At 52.8% G+C, this 22,249-nt stretch overlaps 1 protein-coding gene across 7 annotated transcripts in view; it reads left to right on the top strand.

The window, feature by feature from the left end:
• Nucleotides 1-22,249, top strand: part of DNHD1 (dynein heavy chain domain 1) — a 135,116-nt gene that overhangs the window by 10,203 nt on the left and 102,664 nt on the right. For 6 of the 7 annotated variants that reach the window (XR_011363107.1, XM_069969285.1, XM_069969288.1 and 3 more), the window contains exons 3-7: nt 17,000-17,570; nt 18,013-19,368; nt 19,458-19,661; nt 19,859-19,969; nt 21,965-22,121. Coding sequence is in view for 6 of the 7 variants with exons in the window: in XM_069969285.1 (XP_069825386.1) it covers nt 17,000-17,570; nt 18,013-19,368; nt 19,458-19,661; nt 19,859-19,969; nt 21,965-22,121 (2,399 nt within the window). In the remaining variant the exon portion in view is untranslated. The remainder of the gene's footprint in view (nt 1-16,999; nt 17,571-18,012; nt 19,369-19,457; nt 19,662-19,858; nt 19,970-21,964; nt 22,122-22,249) is intronic. The other variant, XM_069969284.1, reaches the window with a different exon arrangement.

Raw genomic sequence — 22,249 nt, 5'->3', positions numbered from 1 at the left:
CGAGGCCCTAAGGAGTCCCCGGGGGAGATGTGGGGAGAGTGAGGCCCTAAGGAGTCACCGGGGGAGATGTGGGGAGAGTGAGGCCCTAAGGAGTCAACGGGGGAGATGTGGGGAGAGCGAGGCCCTAAGGAGTCACCGGGGGGACGTGTGGGGAGAGCGAGGCCCTAAGGAGTCACCGGGGAGATGTGGGGAGAGCGAGGGCCTAAGGAGTCACCGGGGGAGATGTGGGGAGAGTGAGGCCCTAAGGAGTCACCGGGGGAGATGTGGGGAGAGTGAGGCCCTAAGGAGTCACCGAGGAGATGTGGGGAGAGCGAGGCCCTAAGGAGTCCCCGGGGGAGATGTGGGGAGAGTGAGGCCCTAAGGAGTCAACGGGGGAGATGTGGGGAGAGCGAGTTACTAAGGAGTGGACAGGTACGACTTGTCCGACCCCTACAGAAAGTGTAAGATGTCAGTGAGTAGTAAGGTCATATCTGGACTGCCTAGGTACCTCTACTGGGCCTATGTAGTAGTAAGCTGGAGGTGTGGGAGATATTCAAGAAGCGAGTTGCGAGGTTCTCCCACCAACTCTCTAGCCTCAGGTCCCTGAATAGGTATCGGGGAGGAGGAAGCTCGTCTCTAGGTCAGGATGTGTCTGGTTTCCTGGCTGAAACCATTCCTGAGCCGGGGGTAGACCCCTCTCTTGATGTTTTGGCAGAAGATATTAGGAAGATAAAGTTGGGCTTGTCGTGGGGAAATCACCAGGTCCAGATGGAGTAACATCTGAGTGGTATAAAACCTATAAGACCATCTTGGTTCCCCTCTTGTCTGAGCTCTTCAACGAGTGTGTGCTGAAAGATACCGCTGTCCAGCTGTAGATGATCAAGTCTGAATACTGGCACTGCATGGGGTGCCAAGATGAAGGTGATAGACATATACTTGTGTTCAGAGAGAAGAGTCCAGCACTCACTCCAGTAGTCGTTCCACTCATTGAGCCCTAGTGGCAAAGTGCCATTCACCTCCGCTACACACATTCTTTTTTAGTTGATGCCTGTGTAGTGTCCTGGTCTTGTGTCACCACTGTAACAAAACAGAAGGGGATGATGTTGCAGCTTGTACTTTCACCACTAGGTGTCTCACTCTCCCCTAAACCCTCTGTTGGTGTATGAGCACAGTTGAAGGACAAAGGGTTAACTCTTGCACTGTTTGGCTTCTGCTTTGACCAATCACAGGTGCAGGTGCCGCACACAGCGTTTCACCAACTACACTTCTTCCTCTTCCTTCTTCTCCTCTTCCTCCTCCTCCACCTCTTTCTCCTCCCAGGGCCGTCTTACCCATTGGGCAGGGTAGGCGGCTGCCCGGGGGCCCTCTGTCACCTGTATTTTTAGCTTTATAAGACGCACTTATAAAACTGTGTGTCCTATAAAGACGGCTCCCAAGCAGGGCTGAGCACCGCAAGGAAGCCGTCCCGCCCGCCCCCTGTATTGCCGCTCACTATTCATATGCATAGTGAGCGGCCCTGAGCCACCCCCTCCGCCCGCCCCTTCTATCGCTTCTCAGCTGAGCTGATCAGAAGCCCAGGAAAGTGCAATGAGCAGCACTTTCCTGGGCTTCTGAGCGATAGAAGGGGCGGGCGGAGGGGCGGGCAGTCCAGGAACTCACCCGTCCGGCGGCCCCAGCAGCTGATATCTCCGTCAGTGCGCTCCCGTCATCCTCCGGGCACAGGCAGCGGGGTACAGAGACGCTGCCTGTGTCCTGGATGTTGAACTGTAAATATAGAAGCTAGAAGCTAGATTTTCTAAATATTATGTGTCCTGGATGTGTCATGCAGTCGGACACTTCCGGCACAGGCAGTCTCTCTGTACCCCGCTGCCTGTGCCCGGAGGATGACGGGAGAGGAGCTGCTGGGGCCGCCGAACAGGTGAGTAACTGGTTTGTTGTTTTGGGGGTCACTGGCTACTATGGGGGGCACTGGCTACTATGGGGGCACTGGCTACTATGGGGGGGGAGCTGGCTACTATGGGGGGCACTGGCTACTATGGGGGCACTGGCTACTATGGGGGGGACTGGCTACTATGGGGGGCACTGGCTACTATGGGGGGCACTGGCTACTATGGGGGCACTGGCTACTATGGGGGGGGGGGACTGGCTACTATGGGGGGCACTGGCTACTATGGGGGCACTGGCTACTATGGGGGGGGACTGGCTACTATGGGGGGGGACTGGCTACTATGGGGGCACTGGCTACTATGGGGGCACTGGCTACTATGGGGGGGGGCTGGCTACTATGGGGGGCACTGGCTACTATGGGGGGGGCTGGCTACTATGGGGGGCACTGGCTACTATGGGGGGGGGGACTGGCTACTATGGTGGGCACTGGCTACTATGGGGGCACTGGCTACTATGGGGGGGACTGGCTACTATGGGGGCACTGGCTACTATAGGGGTGCTGGCTACTATGGGGGGCACTGGCTACTATGGGGGCACTGGCTTCTATGGGGGCACTGGCTACTATGGGGGGCACTGGCTACTATGGGGGCACTGGCTACTATGGGAAGCACTGGCTACTATAGGGGTGCTGGCTACTATGGGGGCACTGGCTACTATAGGGGTGCTGGCTACTATGGGGGCACTGGCTACTATGGGGGCACTGGCTACTATAGGGGTGCTGGCTACTATGGGGGCACTGGCTACTATGGGGGCACTGGCTACTATGGGGGCACTGGCTACTATGGGGGCACTGGCTACTATGGGAAGCACTGGCTACTATAGGGGTGCTGGCTACTATGGGGGCACTGGCTACTATGGGGGCACTGGCTACTATGGGGGGCACTGGCTACTATGGGGGCACTGGCTACTATGGGGGGCACTGGCTACTATGGGGAGCACTGGCTACTATAGGGGTGCTGGCTACTATGGGGGGCACTGGCTACTATGGGGGGCACTGGCTACTATGGGGGGCACTATATGGGGGAATTGGCTACTATGGGGGGCACTATATGCAAAGATGTGGGGGATTTGATGGCGGCGGTTGGGGGGGGGGGCAATTCGCACCTCTGCCCAGGGGCCCATGATGCTGTTAAGATGGCCCTGTCTCCTCCTCCTCTTTCTTACACAGTCACACCAATAGGAGGACCCAGTCAGCGATATAGAAGCCCAGTTAGTTCCTGGTGGAAGGGAGACAGATGCAGCCCAGGCAGATTTTCTTGTGAGAGACTTTGCCTTGTGATGTAGTGCTAAAGCCACAGCAGGGGTCCCACACCTTGTGCTACCCCCTTTTCATGTGTCCAGGGGTTGTTAAGACCACTCCTGACCCACGTGACAAGTGCCCCAGTGTCCCAGTACAAAACACCAGAGCCCACCTCAGCGTCCTGGGCCGCAGCACCTGTCTCCACCATTGGGTGGGGGATTAACGCTTTGTAGGGCAAAGAATCCATGGGTTTTGTTGTCACCATTGTGCTTTTCTCGTACATGATTGAGTCTGGGGACCCCCCCTGTTGATTCAGACAGACTAGCAATGTTCTTAAAACAGGGTGTCAGGCTAGAGAGACAAGGACAACACAGTGAACCCTGAATCTTGCCCCAACCAATGTCCCTGCCTACTTGCCACGGACGACCCTAAACGGTCTCGGACAACCACGGAGTCGGTCCCTACACTGAGTAGGTGAACACACAAAATGTAGACAGACAAACAAAACACAATGGAGGATAGTCAGCTGGCCAAATCAGAACCAAACGGACAACGCAGTACAAAATCAGAAAGAGGGCGGATAGTCAGATGTCAAGCAAGAGGTTAGAACCCTGGCAGAGCAATAGCAAGGTTATAAGGGACAGGGAATGCTGGGAAAGAAGCAGGGAGCTGGGACTAGTAACAACCAATAGCCAGCAAGGAAGTGAGGAGCTGGCTGCTTTTTATCCAGGATAAGAGACCAGGTCCGGCAGCTGATTGGAGCCGCCCTGATCACAGCACCAAGCTCAGCTGAACAGACCGAGCAGTGCAGTAACCCCTGCACTGCCAGAAGTCTGACAGGCAAGGCGGGTGTGGCTGAAAAGTAAAACACACAGTTCATTCAGTGCAAACACAGATAGAAACTCAGCGCTTTCTCGGCCGCCCGGCACGGACCGAGGAGCGCCAAGTCACATTCCTAACAGTACCCCCCCTCTTACGAGCGGCCTCAGGACCCTTATTCATCGGACCAGGCCTAGAAGGATTCAGTACATGGTATCGCCGTACCAGGCGAGGAGCGTGCATGTCCCTGGCAGAAACCCACGTACGTTCTTCTGGCCCAAAGCCCTTCCAGTGGACAAGATACTGCAAGGAGCCCTGTACCCAACGAGATTTCAGAATCTTCTCCACCTCATACTCCAATTCACCCTGGATGATGAGCTGAGCAGGGGGAGGCGACGGAGACACCGGAGGAGAAACAAAGAACAAAAAGAAAGGCAGAGCAACTCATAGAGTAGTACCTCTGGATTGAAATAATGGTCTAATACTTATTAAAAATCACTGCTCACCTTTTGGGGTTGTGGAAACAGAGCCACATTACCCTCCCAGGGATCGGGGGAGCAGCGGTCTTCACAACCGATCCAAACCGGGCTCCTTGTGCAAGCACCTGTGGAATCAGGTAAAACCAAATGGTGCCAAAAAATGACAGAAAAAAATGACCTGGAGATTGCGCTCACCACTGATCAACAAAGTAGAAACCGATGTTCACATAAAACACGATTTATTCAGTCCAACAATAACGCGTTTCAGGACTATGGCACCCGTTCGTCAGATTCAGGACAAACATCAGACACCGGAGGAACATACCTCTTTAAAAGAGCCTTATGAAACACACTGAATATGGAGAGATGCAGGCAGTTTCAATCTGTAAGTAACAGGGTTAATGACCTCCACAATCGTATATGGACCAATATATTTGGGTGCCAGTTTACCTGACTGCTCCCTTAACCTTAGGTTCTTGGTAGAGAGCCAGACCTTCTAACCTAGTACGTATTGATGGCCAGGTACGCCTCTTTTATTAGCATGTTTTTGGGATAGCTCTTGGGCTTTAACCAGGTTCTGATGAGCTTGGGCCCAAACTGAGTATATGGCTTCAGCTGAGGGGTTCACAGATTCGGCAGAGTGAGTGGATGAATACCTAGGATTAAAACCAAAATTACAAAAGAACGGTGACATCTTTATTTCACTAGCAGAGTTTGCTCTATACCAGTGCTTCTCAAACTGTCAGGCGCCCCCTAGTTGTCGGTGAGGCCCAGCTGGAGAGCCAGTTTTCACAAAAGTAACTATAATCTGCACAGTCCTTTTGCTGTTCGCAAAAATCTTCATTTTAGTAACATTATTAATTTATTTTGTACTTACTTTATTAGTGTATAGAGCTTGGGAGATAGGTGAAAGGAGCCCTAGCATTATTTTCAGCTTTTAAATGCACTTTCACCACAGATAGTGAGGCCCAGGCACCCTATTGGTCAGTCTGGTGAGGCTCCAGTAGAAAAAGTTTGAGAAGCACTGCTCTAAACAGTCATGAGCAATGTTCAATTAAGTCCCTCCATTTGTCCTGGGCATCAGCCACTAAACACCTCAGAAACTGTTCTAGTGACTGGTTGATCCTCTGTCTGCCCATTCGTCTGTGGATGGAAGGCAGATGAGAAAGATAAAGAGATACCCAACCTGCCACAAAATTCTCTCCAGAACTTAGCTACACACTGAACACCTCTGTCGGAGACAATGTTTTCAGGGACACCATGCAAGCGCAGAATGTGGTTAATAAACAGTGGGGCTAGAGTGCGGGCGTTAGGGAGCCTACACAGAGGGATGAGATGGCACATCTTAGAAAATCTATCCATGACTACCCGAATGACAGTCTTACCCTTAGACAGCGGCAGATCAGTAATAAAATCCATTTAAATGTGCGTCCAAGGTCTCATAGGAACCGGCAGAGGACATAAGAGACCCTCCGGTGGCCTACGAGGAACCTTTGATCGAGCACAAGTCTCACAAGCCTCAACGAAGGACTTGACATCCCGGGCCCAAGCTGGCCACCAGTAATGACGTGAGAGCAAATACTTAGTTCCTGCCACCCCGGGGTGACCAGCCAACACCGAACTATGAATCTCCTCCAAAACCCGGAGGCGAAGGTTTGGAGGCACAAACGAGAGATTCTGGAGTATTATAGGGGGCCAGGGCCTGAGACTCCACAATTTGAGTCAGTAAGTCGGGTTGCAGAACAGACACCATAACACCGGGTTTTAAAATCACATCGGGCTGGTTCCTGGGAGAATTCTCGATGTCAAAACTGCGAGACAGGGCGTCAGCTCTGACATTCTTGGAACCAGGCCGATACGTGATTTCAAAGTTGAATCTAGAAAAAAACAAGGCCCATCTGGCCTTACTTAGTGTGAGACGTTTGGCACTGTCTAAGTACACCAGATTTTTATGGTCAGTAAGTACCACCACCTTATGTTTGGCACCCTCAAGGAAGTGTCTCCACTCATCGAATGCCATTTTGATAGCCAGTAATTCTCTGTTGCCGACATCGTAATTACATTCGGCGTGGGTGAACTTCCTTGAAAAGTAGGCAATAGGGCGAAGATTGGTTAGGGTTTTAGATCCCTCAGACAACACTGCTCCCACCCCCACCTCCACAATAAAGGGACGTTCAAAATCTGGCTGTGTTAGCACTGAAGCCTCTGAGAAACATTGCCGAAGTTTATCGAATGCCTTAATAGCTTCAGTAGTCCACTTCAGTAGATCTGCCCTTTTCTTGATCAGAGCCGTAAGGGGTTTAGCTATAATTGAGAAGTTTTTGATGAACTTCCTATAGTAGTTGGCAAAACCCAAAAACCTCTGCAGGGCCTTCAGGTTATTGGGTCGCTTCCAGTTTTTAATGGCTACCACCTTAAGGGGATCCATACTAAATTTGTTAGGGGTTATATTGTAACCCAAAAATGAGACCTTCTGGACACCGAACTGGCATTTCGATAACTTGGCATACAGACTATTTTGCCTCAGAAGCTCCATTACTGTACGGACATGCAAAATTTGAGAGGCCCAGTCGGGGAAAAAAAAAATTCAAAATGTCATCCAAATAAAAACCCAGAAATGACCCAAATGTTCACGAAAAATGTAATTCACAAAGTGTTGGAAGACCGCCGGGGCATGACATAACCCAAAGGGCATGAAGAGGTATTCGAAATGGCCCTCTGGGGTATTAAAGGCGGTCTTCCACTCGTCACCTTCCCTGATTCTGATAAGGTTATATGCCCCCCGTAGGTCCACTTTGGAAAACCATTTAGCTCCTATTATCTGGTTAAATAAATCTGGAATCAGGGGTAACAGATACTGATTTTTAATAGTAAGACTGTCTTTTATGTAGTCCTGCATGGCTTCCCTTTCAGGACAGGACAAGTTAAATATTTGGCACCGGGAACTAATTCTATAGCACAGTCATATGGTCTGTGGGGTGGCAAGCCATCCACAGCTCTCTCGTCGAACACCTCAGAATAGTCCGACAAAAATTCCGGAATCTCCTTGCCCTTAGAGGAGCATTCTGCAAGAGATACAGCAATGCAGTGGGGAACACACTTAGGCCCCCATTTTACCAGTTCCCTGTTGGCCCAGTTGAAGACAGGATTATGTGTCCCTCAACAGTCGGTCAACTCGAATGGCCAGTGTCATACTTTCCTCAAGGGAGTTAAATAGGATACGCCACCAACATGTCCTTTAACCGGTCACTCAGCCCCGCACGGAACTGAAAACGGAGGGCAGAATCATTCCAGGTGGAGAGGCCACTCCGCTGTCTAAACTCTGAACAGTATTCTTCTACTGGACGTCTGCCCTGCCTCAGCCCCCTCAGCTGATGCTCAGCATTGGCAGCACTGTCAGGGTCATTGTACAGCAACCCCAATGCCAAAAAAAAACTGGTCCACTGTCAGTAAGTCAGGAGAGTCAGATGATAGAGAGAAGGCCCATTCCTGTGGTGGCCCTTGGAGAAGGGACATGACTATGCCTACCTTCTGGGTCTCATCTCCTGAGGAGCGGGGATGTAACGAGGTTGAGATAACCCCTCAATAGCGCTGCACTAAGAGATGCCGCTGACCGTCAAAAGTGAACACCCGTGGGTTCACTGAGGGGTAAAATATATATAAAATTGTTATATTGACATAAAGCGCAATATATAGGCAAACCTATGTATAATGCTGTTAGTAGTAGTACCTTGCTATATGAAATATGCAAAATGCTTTCCGTAGTTTTCGGTATGTATATCAGTTGCAGATGCTTGGTAACGTTGGTTAGCAACAAGATGGTTAATGTAACCCCCGCTGGAGGCGCCCCGGCTGGCGGCACTGCTCCGCAGTAGGCTACGCTGATGTTGCAGTTCAAAAAATTCCCGGGAAGGTTGAGTGACGTTGTCGGGGCACAGTGTCCTGATGTTGGACCCTTACAGCTAGCTCCTGAACCATGGTGTCACGACCACGCGCGCCAACCTGCGCCGGCCCTGACAAGGGGGAGGGGAGACCTAACCACACCAGGCGGAAAGGATCTAAAACAAGGACCAAAAGGGGGGGGAGAAGGACAAGAACTTGGGGCTCTGGACTCCCCTGGGTTGCTCTAGCCCTACAGGTCGATTCACCTCACGCACTCACGCTTTACGCCCTGCTCCCGAGCCGTAACTCGAGCGTAAATCGCCACCTGCCGCCTTCCGCACACCCAGACACCAGACACCCATTTGGCCACGAACACTGCCTGCTCGTTGGCCAACACAAACACGACACTTCGCTGTATCTGGACCCACCAGTCGCTGTCATACACGTGACCCACTGACCGCAGCCAGACACACATCCATGAAGCACGCACACAGAACTTTGCTATGTTGGGACCCACCGGCTGTTGTCATACACGTAACCTTCCAGCCGCTGCCAGACACCCAAACACAACATACATACACAACTTTGCTGCCACCACCCTATCTATTACGTTACTGGGGAGACAGGGAACCCCAAGATAGTTCCACCAGCAAGCAGACCCCGGTCATACACTATACGGTCACACACCGCACATGCACTCTTCCTGGAGCTAACTAGGTTCGTTTAGGCTACAAGACAAACCATCAAACTTTTAGGTTTAATGCATTAAAATGGACAGTACTTGGTTACAAAAAGATGGTTACAAAAAGACATACAGACACTGCAAACAAAGAAAACAAAAAGGATAAAATAAGAAAGTTCTAATACTTAGCACAGGATGCGTCATATGGGTTCTTCCTTCCCAGGGGATTTGGGCTTAGAAAGTGGTGCACAAACCAATTCGATTGGATCCCCAACTTTGTGACCATTACATGTTCCCTAGGTCTCACTTTTATGTAAGACCTGAAAGGGTTGGGCTGAGGGCGTCACCTGACATCTCTGACTCCGCCCCTTTGGGCAGAGCTTCAGCTGCCTCCCTCAGCCCTCAAGGGAACACACTTGGACATATCAAAAAAGATACTTTCCCAGGCTCCATATCAATGGTACGGGCCCCAGCCCTTCTTCATAATTCATATCTCGCCGTTCTGATTCCTGGCATATCAAACATCATATGCCTCGGACACTCCGAAGGTGAGATACCCCTTATGGCATGATGAGGACAGGTAGACAGGCCATGTTTGGACTCGCCGCGATGTCCTCATCATAACCGACGCTAGGAAATTGGTTCTGTGGCTCTATGTTTTATCTGAAGAAAGTTATGGGAGATTTCATATTCCTATTGCTTTCCTCAAAGAGAGTCCACCCCCTGCTGGCATGGAGTCAGTGAGCCCGCCTCAGAGGTGCTGGCATGGAGTCAGTGAGACCGCCTCAGAGGTGCCGGCATGGAGTCAGTGATCCCGCCTCAGAGGTGCCGGCATGGAGTCAGTGAGCCCGCCTCAGAGGTGCTGGCATGGAGTCAGTGAGCCCACCTCAGAGGTGCTGGCATGGAGTCAGTGATCCCGCCTCAGAGGTGCCGGCATGGAGTCAGTGATCCCGCCTCAGAGGTGCCGGCATGGAGTCAGTGAGCCCGCCTCAGAGGTGCCGGCATGGAGTCAGTGATCCCGCCTCAGAGGTGCCGGCATGGAGTCAGTGATCCCGCCTCAGAGGTGCCGGCATGGAGTCAGTGATCCCGCCTCAGAGGTGCCGGCATGGAGTCAGTGAGCCCGCCTCAGAGGTGCCGGCATGGAGTCAGTGATCCCGCCTCAGAGGTGCCGGCATGGAGTCAGTGAGCCCGCATCAGAGGTGCCGGCATGGAGTCAGTGATCCCGCCTCAGAGGTGCCGGCATGGAGTCAGTGAGCCCGCATCAGAGGTGCCGGCATGGAGTCAGTGATCCCGCCTCAGAGGTGCGAAGTCAACACTCTAGTCACAATCTACTCCACCATCTCCTTTACAGCTCCATGCTTATTCCCCCATGCAGAGAGACTTTTGGTCTTTTACACAAGGTAAACAGACGGCCTGACTCCAAGCTAATCAATAAGTCCATATGATTAACTTGCGTCAGCTATGGGTTATTGCTATTAGACTAAATCTATAAAATATCAATCACAATCTATAAAATATCCACTGCATGAGTACATCTAAACCACACCACACCTAAACCACTTTACATATTCATGAATAAGGACAGGGCTGTCCATATTCCTTACACATGGTATTGAGTCGCAGCATTTGGTCCACAATATTGTTCATGGCCGTTCTGTTGTCCATGAGGCAAGATGGCAGTCTGGGCTGGCTATTCTGTCAGGCTATAGAGACAAGGACAAGACAGTGAACCCTGAATCTTGCCCCAACCAATGTCCCTGCCTACTTGCCACGGACGACCCTAAACGGCCGCAGACAACCACTGAGTCGGTACCTACACTGAGTAGGTGAACACACAAACGTAGACAAACAAAACACAATGGAGGATAGTCAGCTGGCCAAATCAGAACCAAACGGACAACGCAGTACAAAATCAGAAAGAGGGCGGATAGTCGGAGGTCAGGCAAGAGGTCAGAACACGAGTAGAGCAATAGCAAGGGTATAAGGAAAGAGAATGCTGGGAAAGAAGCAGGGGAGCTGGGACTAGTAACAACTAATAGCCAGCAGGGAAGTGAGGAGCTGGCTGCTTTTTATCCAGGATAAGAGACTAGGTCCGGCAGCTGATTGGAGCAGCCCTGATCCCAGCACCAAGCTCAGCTGAACAGACCGAGCAGTGCAGTAACCCCTGCACTGCCAGAAGTCTGACAGGCAAGGCGGATGTGGCTGAAAAGTAAAACACACAGTTCATTCAGTGCAAACACAGATAGAAACTCAGCGCTTTCTCGGCCGCCCGGCACAGACCGAGGAGCGCCAAGTCACATTCCTAACACAGGGTCCAAAGGTTACACAGTTGCCTAGTTAGTACGGATGGAAAAAGACACGTCCATCAAGTTCAACCAAGGAGGACATCAACTACAGGGGGGTAGAGGGTGGGGGGGTTGCTATTGTCGCATGAGAGAGGGAGTGAGAGATTGTAAGGATCCGTTCTGTGGTCAGTCTGGTTTACAGTGTCACTTGGTGAGCTAGGATATATTGTAGCCAAGGGGTCCACAGCTTTAAGAAGGTAGTATGGGATTGTAGTGTACAGCTTGCTAGTTCTTCCATGGTGCGTATGTGTTCTATTTTGGCGTACCATTCAGATATAGATGGCGGTTTAGTTTGTTTCCAATGTATTGGTATGAGCAACTTGGCGGCAGCGAGAAGATGAACCAAAAGGTTCTGTTTGGACAACTGAATATTTGCGGAGGGTAGCCATAAAAGTACCAATTGTGGGTTTATGTCAATAGACTGACCACACATTTCCATATAGCTTTGGTCACTTGTGTCCAGAAAGGGGTAAGCACAGGGCATGTCCAAAAAACGTGCGTTAATGTGCCTCCCAAGTTGCCACACCTCCAACATGAATCTGTGAGTCCCCATCTATGAAGCTGATATGGCGGGGTGATAGAGGTGGAAAACCCATGAGAGTGAGAGAGTATTAACCTCCTCCTGAGTTAGGGAAATATGAAGTTCTTGTTCCCAAGCGATGAGAAAACCAGGCTTAGCAGGGAGATCTAAAGTCAGGGGATGTGAGTGCATTTTAGATAGACATTTTGCAATGGGTTGCTTTAACGTCAGCAATGTTTCAAAGCTAGTGGGAGTACGTCTCCTGTCTTCCAGGGAAAGAAAGGACTTCAAGAGGTAAAGTCGTGGATGAGTAAGAAGTTTAACCCCTAAGGTCAAAGCCAATTTTCGTTTTTGCGCTTTTGCTTTTTCCATTTTATGTTTAAAAGTCCATAGCGCTTGCATTTTTTCACCGAGAGACTTATATGAGCCCTTATTTTTTGCGAAACCAATTGTACTTTGCAATGACCGGCATTATTTTTCCATAAAATATGCTGCGAAACCGGAAAAAAATAATTTGCGCTGTCAAATTGAAAACAAAAACGAATTTGTTTTGATTTCGGGGAGTTTTGCATTTACGCCGTTCGCCCTATGGTAAAACTGACTTGTTATGCATGTTCCTCAAGTCGTTACGATTACAACGATATATAACATGTATAACTTTTATTGTATCTGATGGCTTTTAAAAAAATCAAAACATTGTTAACAAATACACGTTCCTTAAAACCGCTCCATTCCCGGCTTATAGCGCTTTTATGCTTTGGTCTATGGGGCTGTGTGAGGTGTCAGTTTTTGCGCCATGATGTGATCTTTCTATCGGTACCTTGATTGCACATATACGACTTTTTGATCACTTTTCTGGATTTGATGCGACCAAAAATGCGCAATTTTGCACTTTGGAATTTTTTTGCGCTGACGCCGTTTACCGTGCGAGATCAGGAATGTGATTAATTAATAGTTCGGGCGATTACGTGTGCGGCGATACTAAATATGTTTATTTATTTATTTATTTATTAATTTATATTTATAAAATGGGAAAAGGGGGGTGATTTGGACTTTTATTAGGGGAGGGGATTTTTTATTAATAAAAACACTTTTTTACTTTTTTTTTTTACATGGACTAGAAGCCCCCCTGGGGGACTTGTATATAGACAGCACTGATCTCTCATAGAGATCAATGCTGTGTATATACACAGCAAAGATCGATTAGATTGGTCATAGATTGCTATGGCCTGCTGCAGGCCATAGCAATCTATTGCCGAGCCGGGATCAGCGTCATTCCGACGCTGAGGCCCGGCACGGGCAGAAGAACGGATCTCCCCCCCGCAATCGCATCGCGGGGGGGAGATCCGACCCACTAGACACCAGGGATAGTGTCTAAATTAGCCGGCGCGGCAACGGGACCCGCGCCGGCTAACAGAGGCACTGCCCGGCTGCACGTGTCAGATACGTCATGGGTCGCTAAGGGGTTAAAGGAGCAAGATGGGTACCTAGTAGTGAAACAGAGGTATTGTCATCTACAGAGGGAGAAATGTCTGCTAGTGTCTTCTTTAAAGGAATTAGCATTTCACTTTTTCACTCATAGAAGGATAACCCCTTTAGGTGCTGTCCTTAGTGTTAGCGAGGCAGCGGAGTGGAGTAATGCAGGTCCTTGGAAGGGGTAATTGCTGTCCCTGGATCAGGTCAAACAGTTGCGTACCTGGTCTGTCCTTCTGAGATATGGCCTACCAGATACCTTTGTTAATTGGCTTAAGTTCTTATATGCAGGGGCAGAGTGTTTCCCGCTGGTGAACGCTCGGTCTGGCCGCTCTTTTGAGGTTGAGTCTGGTGTTCGCCAGGGCTGTCCTTTAAGCCCGCTGTTGTATGTCTTCTTGATTGACCCCTTCCTTAGGAGGGTTGGTTGTGGACCATTGCAGTGGTCGGCATGAGCTTGGAGGAGCCAGAAGCCGCCCTTGTGAGTGGTGGCGTACACTGATGTCACCGTCTTCATATCCTCGAAAGAGAAGGCAGACATGGTGATGTCAGAGGTGGACCACTACTGAGAGGCATTTGGGTCCAAGATCAACTGGGACAAGTGTGAGAGTTTCTGGCAGGGAGGGGGGATCCTGACCTTAATCTCCTCAACACTCTTCAAGAGCACCAGGGGCGAGCAAAAGTATTGGGCATGACATTTGGCCCGGGTGATTACCCTACTAAAAACTTGGATGGTAGGCTTCAGGGTGCCATTTTGAAGGTGGACCAGTGGAAAGGTTGTTTTTTGACACTCAGGTGAAGGGTACACGTTATTGAATTGTACCTGCTCCCATTGTTCATCTACCTGGGCAGTGTATGTACCTTCAAGAAGCCTCCTATACTAGGATCTACAGCCTGTTCTTCCAGCTGTTATGGGGGTATACCTCATGAGGAGACTTGGGGGTTTGTCTATGGTGAACCCTGTGGTGTTCTTAGTGAAGACCTTCTTGAAAACATAGAAACATAGAAACATAGAAGATTGTCGGCAGAAAAAGACCACTGGGTCCATCTAGTCCGCCCTTTTAGTATTTTCTTCCTTATTATCTTAGGATAGATATATGTCTATCCCAGGCGTGTTTAAATTCTGTTATTGTAGATTTACCAACCACCTCTGCTGGAAGTTTGTTCCAGGTATCTACTACTCTTTCAGTAAAATAATATTTTCTTACATTGCTTCTGATCTTTCCCCCAACTAACCTCTCACTGTGTCCTCTTGTTCTTGAGCTCAGTTTTTTACTAAAAACACTCCCCTCTTGAACCTTATTTAGTCCCTTAACATACTTAAAGGTTTCAATCATGTCCCCCCTTTCCCGTCTTTCCTCCAGACTATACAGATTCAAATCCTTAGGTCTTTCCTGATATGGTTTATGCCTCACACCTTCCACCATTTTTGTAGCCCGTCTTTGGACCCGTTCTATTTTATCAATGTCCTTTTTTAGGTGAGGTCTCCAGAACTGGACACAGTATCCCAGATGTGGCCTCACCAGAGCTCTATACAGCGGGATCACAATCTCCCTCTTCCTACTGGTTATACCTCTAGCTATACACCCCAGCATACGATTTGCTTTCCCCACCGCCTGGTTGCACTGGTGACTCATTTTAAGGCTTTCAGAAATCATTACCCCTAAATCCTTCTCTTCTGAAGTCTTTTCCAACACAGTACTGCCGATGTGATACTCGGATAGAGGATTCCTCCTCCCCAAGTGCATTATTTTACATTTGGAAACGTTGAACTTCAATTTCCACTGTTTGGACCACTAACATTGCAAACCTCTGGAAAGAGAGGGCTTCTCCGTGGGTACTCTCCTGCAGGGAATGGTTTCAGCCTTTCTTCCAAGAATGGGAGACAGGAGGGCGAGTGAAGGACCTTCGTACAACCCATGGGTATTTTCTGAAGGCGATACGTCGGTGGGGTCTGGGAATGTGGGAGATCAGGACCCAGTTGAGGAAATTCCTTGACCAAAGGGTTCTGTTGACCCATTTCCAGAAGCCCCTGGCGCTCAGGGATTGCTCAGGTCAGAATCTGAGGGTTGGGTTAAGTCTTTTAAACTCAAATTGGATCCCACAGATGTTTTGGGACTTGGCATGGCGCTGCTTCTAGGGGAAGCTATATGTAAGGGACAACTTGAAGTGCAGGAGTTCTGCTGGAGAGCATGGACCATTTCCTGCTTCATTGTCCATTCAATATGGAGAGTTACACCAGGATGGCTGCCTCCATAGTTTGGAGTCAGTCAGACAGCTTTGCCTATCCAGAATGGATCACTGCATGTTATTCTTATTGGGCTGCCCAGGTGGTGGCAGTAGATCTCCCCGGCACAGGTTCGAAAGTCACTCTCTCTCTTTCTGATAGGCTCCTCGGATGGTGGCAGCAGATCTCCCCCGTCACGGGTTGGGCAGTGACTCTCTCTCTCTTTCTCTGACAGGCGTCCTGGGTAATGGCAGCAGATCTCCCTCGGCACGGGCTGGGCAGTGACTCTCTCTCTCTTTCTCTGACAGGCGTCCTGGGTAATGGCAGCAGATCTCCCTCGGCATGGGCTGGGCAGTGACTCCCTCTCTCTTTCTCTGACAGGCGTCCTGGGTAATGGCAGCAGATCTCCCCCGCCACGGGTTGGGCAGTGACTCCCTCTCTCTCTTTCTGATAGTCTCCTCGGATGGTGGCAGCAGATCTCCCCCGGCAGGGGTTGGACAGTGACTCCCTCTCTCTCTTTCTGATAGTCTCCTCGGATGGTGGCAGCAGATCTCCCCCGGCACGGGTTGGGCAGTGACTCTCTCTCTCTCTCTCTCTGATAGTCTCCTCGGATGATGGCAGCAGATCTCCCCCAGCAAGGGTTGGGCAGTGACTCTCTCTCTCTTTCTCTGACAGGCGTCCCGGGTAATGGCAGCAGATCTCCCCCGCCACGGGTTGGGCAGTGACTCCCTCTCTCTCTTTCTGATAGTCTCCTCGGATGGTGGCAGCAGATCTCCCCCGGCACGGGTTGGACAGTGACTCCCTCTCTCTCTCTCTCTCTGATAGTCTCCTCGGATGATGGCAGCAGATCTCCCCCAGCAAGGGTTGGGCAGTGACTCTCTCTCTCTTTTTCTGACAGGCGTCCCGGGTAATGGCAGCAGATCTCCCCCGCCACGGATTGGGCAGTGACTCCCTCTCTCTCTTTCTGATAGTCTCTTCGGATGGTGGCAGCAGATCTCCCCCGGCACGGGTTGGGCAGTGACTCCCTCTCTCTCTTTCTGATAGTCTCCTCGGATGGTGGCAGCAGATCTCCCCCGGCACGGGTTGGGCAGTGACTCCCTCTCTCTCTTTCTGATAGTCTCCTCGGATGGTGGCAGCAGATCTCCCCCGGCACAGGTTGGGCAGTGACTCCCTCTCTCTCTTTCTGATAGTCTCCTCGGATGGTGGCAGCAGATCTCCCCCGGCAGGGGTTGGACAGTGACTTCCTCTCTCTCTTTCTGATAGTCTCCTCGGATGGTGGCAGCAGATCTCCCCCGGCAGGGGTTGGGCAGTGACTCCCTCTCTCTCTTTCTGATAGTCTCCTCGGATGGTGGAAGCAGATCTCCCCCGGCACGGGTTGGACAGTGACTCCCTCTCTCTTTCTCTGACAGGCGTCCTGGGTAATGGCAGCAGATCTTCCCCGACTCAGGTTGCGGTGGCTGCGGAGCTCCGATATGTTCTCACACAGCTGCAGTCTGGCTCCTCCGGTAGTGTTTCAGCCCTGGTGGACAGTCTCATTCGGTTCCTGTCGGGGGCGCTCCGAGGCTTTGACCGTGAATGGTGGCGGGATCTGGTCGATGTGCTCAGACTCCTGCGTCCACTCCGGGAACACCTAGCGGGTGGACGTGCCCGCCTCCTTCCAGCTCTGGAACAGCTGCACAGACAGTATGAGCGCTACCGCCCGCTTCTCAGCGACCTGGACATCCCTGGAGTGCTGCACGCTGCCTTCCCCACCGACCCCTCCACGTTGTTCCGACTTCCTGAGAACCTGGAGAGGCACTACAGAGCCCAGCAACCTCCAGTCTGTGTCCATGAACTGGCGCTGTATGTGGGGGATGTAGGAGCCGAGCTGGCGGCAGCAGAGTCCGTGTGGAGATGCGGCCGGAAAGGTCTTCCCCGGGCCCTGCGCACAGACCTACCACTGACAGTGCCGTCCCTCACCCACCACATGACTGACCCCAGGTGAGGGACCGCCGATCCTCCACTATCTGCTTCATGTATATATGGAGCAGTGAGACTGTGCACCACCCATGTATATATGGAGCAGTGATACTGCACCGCACATTTATATATGGAGCAGTGAGACTGTGCAACGTATGTGTGTATATGGAGCAGTGTGACTGTGATCGCACATGTATATGTGGAGCAGCGAGACTGTGCACTGCCCTTGTGTATATGGAGCAGTGAGACTGTGCACCACACATGTATATATGGAGCAGTGAGACTGAGCACCACCCATGTATATATGGAGCAGTGAGACTGTGCACCGCACATGTATATATGGAGCAGTGAGACTGTGCAACGTACATGTGTATATGGAGCAGTGAGACCCACACGTTTATATGGGGGGTGTCTGTGTATATAGGGGTGGGCAAACACTTCCCTATTTAACTTTCTTATTCAGCAGTGAGGTCCCTGAGATTCTGCAGCAGCACCTGAAGCCTGAGGCTGCAGAGATCCCAGTGAGCGGATACCAGGCTGCAGAGATCCCATTGAGCGGATACCAGGCTGCAGAGATCCCAGTGGGCGGATACCAGGCTGCAGAGATCCCAGTGAGCGGATACCAGGCTGCAGAGATCCCAGTGAGCGGCTACCAGGCTGCAGAGATCCCATTGAGCGGATACCAGGCCGCAGAGATCCCAGTGAGCGGATACCAGGATGCAGAGATCCCAGTGAGCGGATACCAGGCCGCAGAGATCCCAGTGAGCGGATACCAGGATGCAGAGATCCCAGTGAGCGGCTACCAGGCTGCAGAGATCCCAGTGAGCGGCTACCAGGCTGCAGAGATCCCAGTGAGCGGATACCAGGCCGCAGAGATCCCAGTGAGCGGCTACCAGGCTGCAGAGATCCCAGTGAGCGGCTACCAGGCTGCAGAGATCCCATTGAGCGGATACCAGGCCGCAGAGATCCCAGTGAGCGGCTACCAGGCTGCAGAGATCCCAGTGAGCGGATACCAGGCCGCAGAGATCCCAGTGAGCGGCTACCAGGCCGCAGAGATCCAAGTGAGCGGATACCAGGCCGCAGAGATCCCAGTGAGCGGCTACCAGGCCGCAGAGATCCCAGTGAGCGGCTACCAGGACGCAGAGATCCCAGTGAGCGGCTACCAGGCTGCAGAGATCCCAGTGAGCGGATACCAGGCTGCAGAGATCCCAGTGAGCGGATACCAGGCTGCAGAGATCCCAGTGGGTGGATACCAGGCTGCAGAGATCCCAGTGAGCGGATACCAGGATGCAGAGATCCCAGTGAGCGGATACCAGGATGCAGAGATCCCAGTGAGCGGATACCAGGATGCAGAGATCCCAGTGAGCGGATACCAGGATGCAGAGATCCCAGTGAGCGGATACCAGGCTGCAGAGATCCCAGTGAGCGGATACCAGGCCGCAGAGATCCCAGTGAGCGGATACCAGGCCGCAGAGATCCCAGTGAGCGGATACCAGGATGCAGAGATCCCAGTGAGCAGATACCAGGAAGCAGAGATCCCAGTGAGCGGATACCAGGCTGCAGAGATCCCAGTGAGCGGATACCAGGCCGCAGAGATCCCAGTGAGCGGATACCAGGATGCAGAGATCCCAGTGAGCGGATACCAGGAAGCAGAGATCCCAGTGAGCGGATACCAGGCTGCAGAGATCCCAGTGAGCGGATACCAGGCCGCAGAGATCCCAGTGAGCGGATACCAGGCTGCAGAGATCCTGGTGTGGTACAGACATGTGGGTAAAGTCATCTTCCTGTATCTGAACAGAAGCGGAGGGCTCTGGGACTGGTGAGTACTCCCCCTGTAGGTCTCAGGATGCTTTGCGGTCAGTGTATCTCAGGGATGTATCACGGATGTATCTCCTTGTGTCTCCTCAGCTTCTACGACCTCAGGGTCACACCTGCTGCCCGCCTGCACCCCGAGCACTTTCTGTTTTCTCCCTTTGGAATCCTCCATGTGCACCCGGTGCTGGGCTCGGAGGTGCAGGATCTGGGGGCGTGGCATCGGGAGGCCGTCCTCTGCCGCACCCTCAGGACCCTCCCCTTCTACAGAGACTTCCCCAGGAGGAGACCCTTCAGACGGTGAGCCACAGGGGCACAAAGGATGTCAGATGATATGGCTGGGTTATGTATGTGTGTAGTAGCAGCAGCACAGAGGATGTCAGGAGGGGGGGATAGAGATGTTGGTTTATGTACGTGTGCAGTAGCAGCAGCACAGAGGACTTCAGCATCTAGTGGCACTGCAGGATTGGTAGATTTTCCATCTTATGTGTCTACAGGTGGCAAAGAAACGTCAGGAGGATCAGATTCCTGAGGAGAAGGGAAATGCTGAGCCGGCGGCTGCTGAGGACCGTGCCGCACTACAGCGCCGCCCTGTACCACATCAACAGGTGACCCACCAGCGAGGACCAGCCCCCCTCACCACCACCACCAGCGAGGGACAGCCCCCCCTCACCACCACCACCACCAGCGAGGACCAGCCCCCCTCACCACCACCACCAGCGAGGGACAGCCCCCCTTACCACCACCACCAGCAAGGGACAGCCCCCCTCACCACCAGCACCACCAGCAAGGAACAACCCCCCTCACCACCACCACCAGCGAGGAACAACCCCCCTCACCACCACCAGCGAGGAACAGCCCCCCTCACCACCACCGAGGAACAGCCCCCCTCACCACCAGCACCAGCAAGGAACAACCCCCTCACCACCACCAGCGAGGAACAGCCTCCCTCACCACCACCAGCAAGGAACAACCCCCCTCACCACCACCACCACCAGCGAGGAACAGCCCCCCTCACCAGCACCACCAGCAAGGAACAACCCCCTCACCACCACCAGCGAGGAACAGCCTCCCTCACCACCACCAGCAAGGAACAACCCCCCTCACCACCACCACCACCACCAGCGAGGAACAGCCCCCCTCACCACCACCAGTGAGGAACAGCCCCCCTCACCACCAGCACCAGCAAGGAACAACCCCCTCACCACCACCAGCGAGGAACAGCCTCCCTCACCACCACCAGCAAGGAACAACCCCCCTCACCGCCACCACCACCAGCGAGGAACAGCCCCCCTCACCACCACCACCAGCAAGGAACAACCCCCCTCACCACCACCACCACCACCAGCGAGGAACAGCCCCCCTCACCACCACCACGGAACAACCCCCCTCACCACCACCAGCGAGGAACAGCCCGTCTCACCACCAGTGAGGAACAGCCCCCCTCACCACCACCAGCGAGGAACAGCCTCCCTCACCACCACCAGCAAGGAACAACCCCCCTCACCACCACCACCACCAGCGAGGAACAGCCCCCCTCACCACCACCACCAGCAAGGAACAACCCCCCTCACCACCACCACCACCACCAGCGAGGAACAGCCCCCCTCACCACCACCACGGAACAACCCCCCTCACCACCACCAGCGAGGAACAGCCCGTCTCACCACCAGTGAGGAACAGCCCCCCTCACCACCAGCACCAGCAAGGAACAACCCCCTCACCACCACCAGCGAGGAACAGCCTCCCTCACCACCACCAGCAAGGAACAACCCCCCTCACCACCACCACCACCAGCGAGGAACAGCCTCCCTCACCACCACCAGCAAGGAACAACCCCCCTCACCACCACCACCACCAGCGAGGAACAGCCCCCCTCACCACCACCACCAGCAAGGAACAACCCCCCTCACCACCACCACCACTAGCCAGGAACAACCCCCCTCACCACCACCACTAGCAAGGAACAATCCCCTCACCACCACCACCACCAGCGAGGAACAGCCCCCCTCACCACCACCACCAGCAAGGAACAACCCCCCTCACCACCACCACCACCAGCGAGGAACAGCCCCCCTCACCACCACCACTAGCAAGGAACAATCCCCTCACCACCACCACCACCAGCGAGGAACAGCCCCCCTCACCACCACCACCAGCGAGGAACCCCCCTCACCACCACCACTCACCAGCAAGGAACAGCCCCCCTTAGCACCACCCACTGTAGGAGCCTCCTCCATTATACAGCCGCTCTGCACCACATCAACATGTGACTCACCCCTCCCCCACCATCACCCACAGAATGGATTCTCCTGCACTACCTGCAGGAGGACCCTCCTCGGCCACCCTCACAACCTGCAGGAGGAGCCCCCTCCACTACAGCGCCACCCTGCACCACATCAACAGCTCACCACCCCTTCCCCACCACCCATGAGAAGCTACCCACATTAACAGGTAACCCCCCCCCCACCATCTGCAGGATGTACCCCCCCCCCTCCCCCTTCAGGAAGACCCTCCATCATGTCTTATCCTCCAGTCACCTCCAGAGCTGCACTCACTCTTCTCCTCTTCCATCTTGTCTTCTTTGTCATGTCTGGATGCAGGTTCCTCCAGGAGCTGACCCAGCTGCCGTTTCTTCCTGTTCTCAGCTCGCACTCGATGTCCATAGATGAATTAGAAGCAGAGCACCGCCACGTCCTCTCTGAGGCCACCCGCCATGTGTACAGCCTCCTGGGCTTGGCCTCCCGCATTCTGGAGATGGTAAGGGGAGAATCGAAGGATATCAGGTGCCTGGTTCCAGCTGTCCTAGAGGCAATGCGGGATCATAGACCTGTCCGGTACATGTGACCAGGGGCTGTACTGGAGAAAGGATACACATGGCGCCCCCT

Source organism: Dendropsophus ebraccatus, chromosome 5 (genome assembly GCF_027789765.1).
Source record: "Dendropsophus ebraccatus isolate aDenEbr1 chromosome 5, aDenEbr1.pat, whole genome shotgun sequence".
Lineage (NCBI taxonomy): Eukaryota > Metazoa > Chordata > Amphibia > Anura > Hylidae > Dendropsophus > Dendropsophus ebraccatus.
The sequence above is the reverse complement of the archived record's forward strand: the minus strand, read 5'-3'. Positions and strand labels throughout refer to the sequence as shown.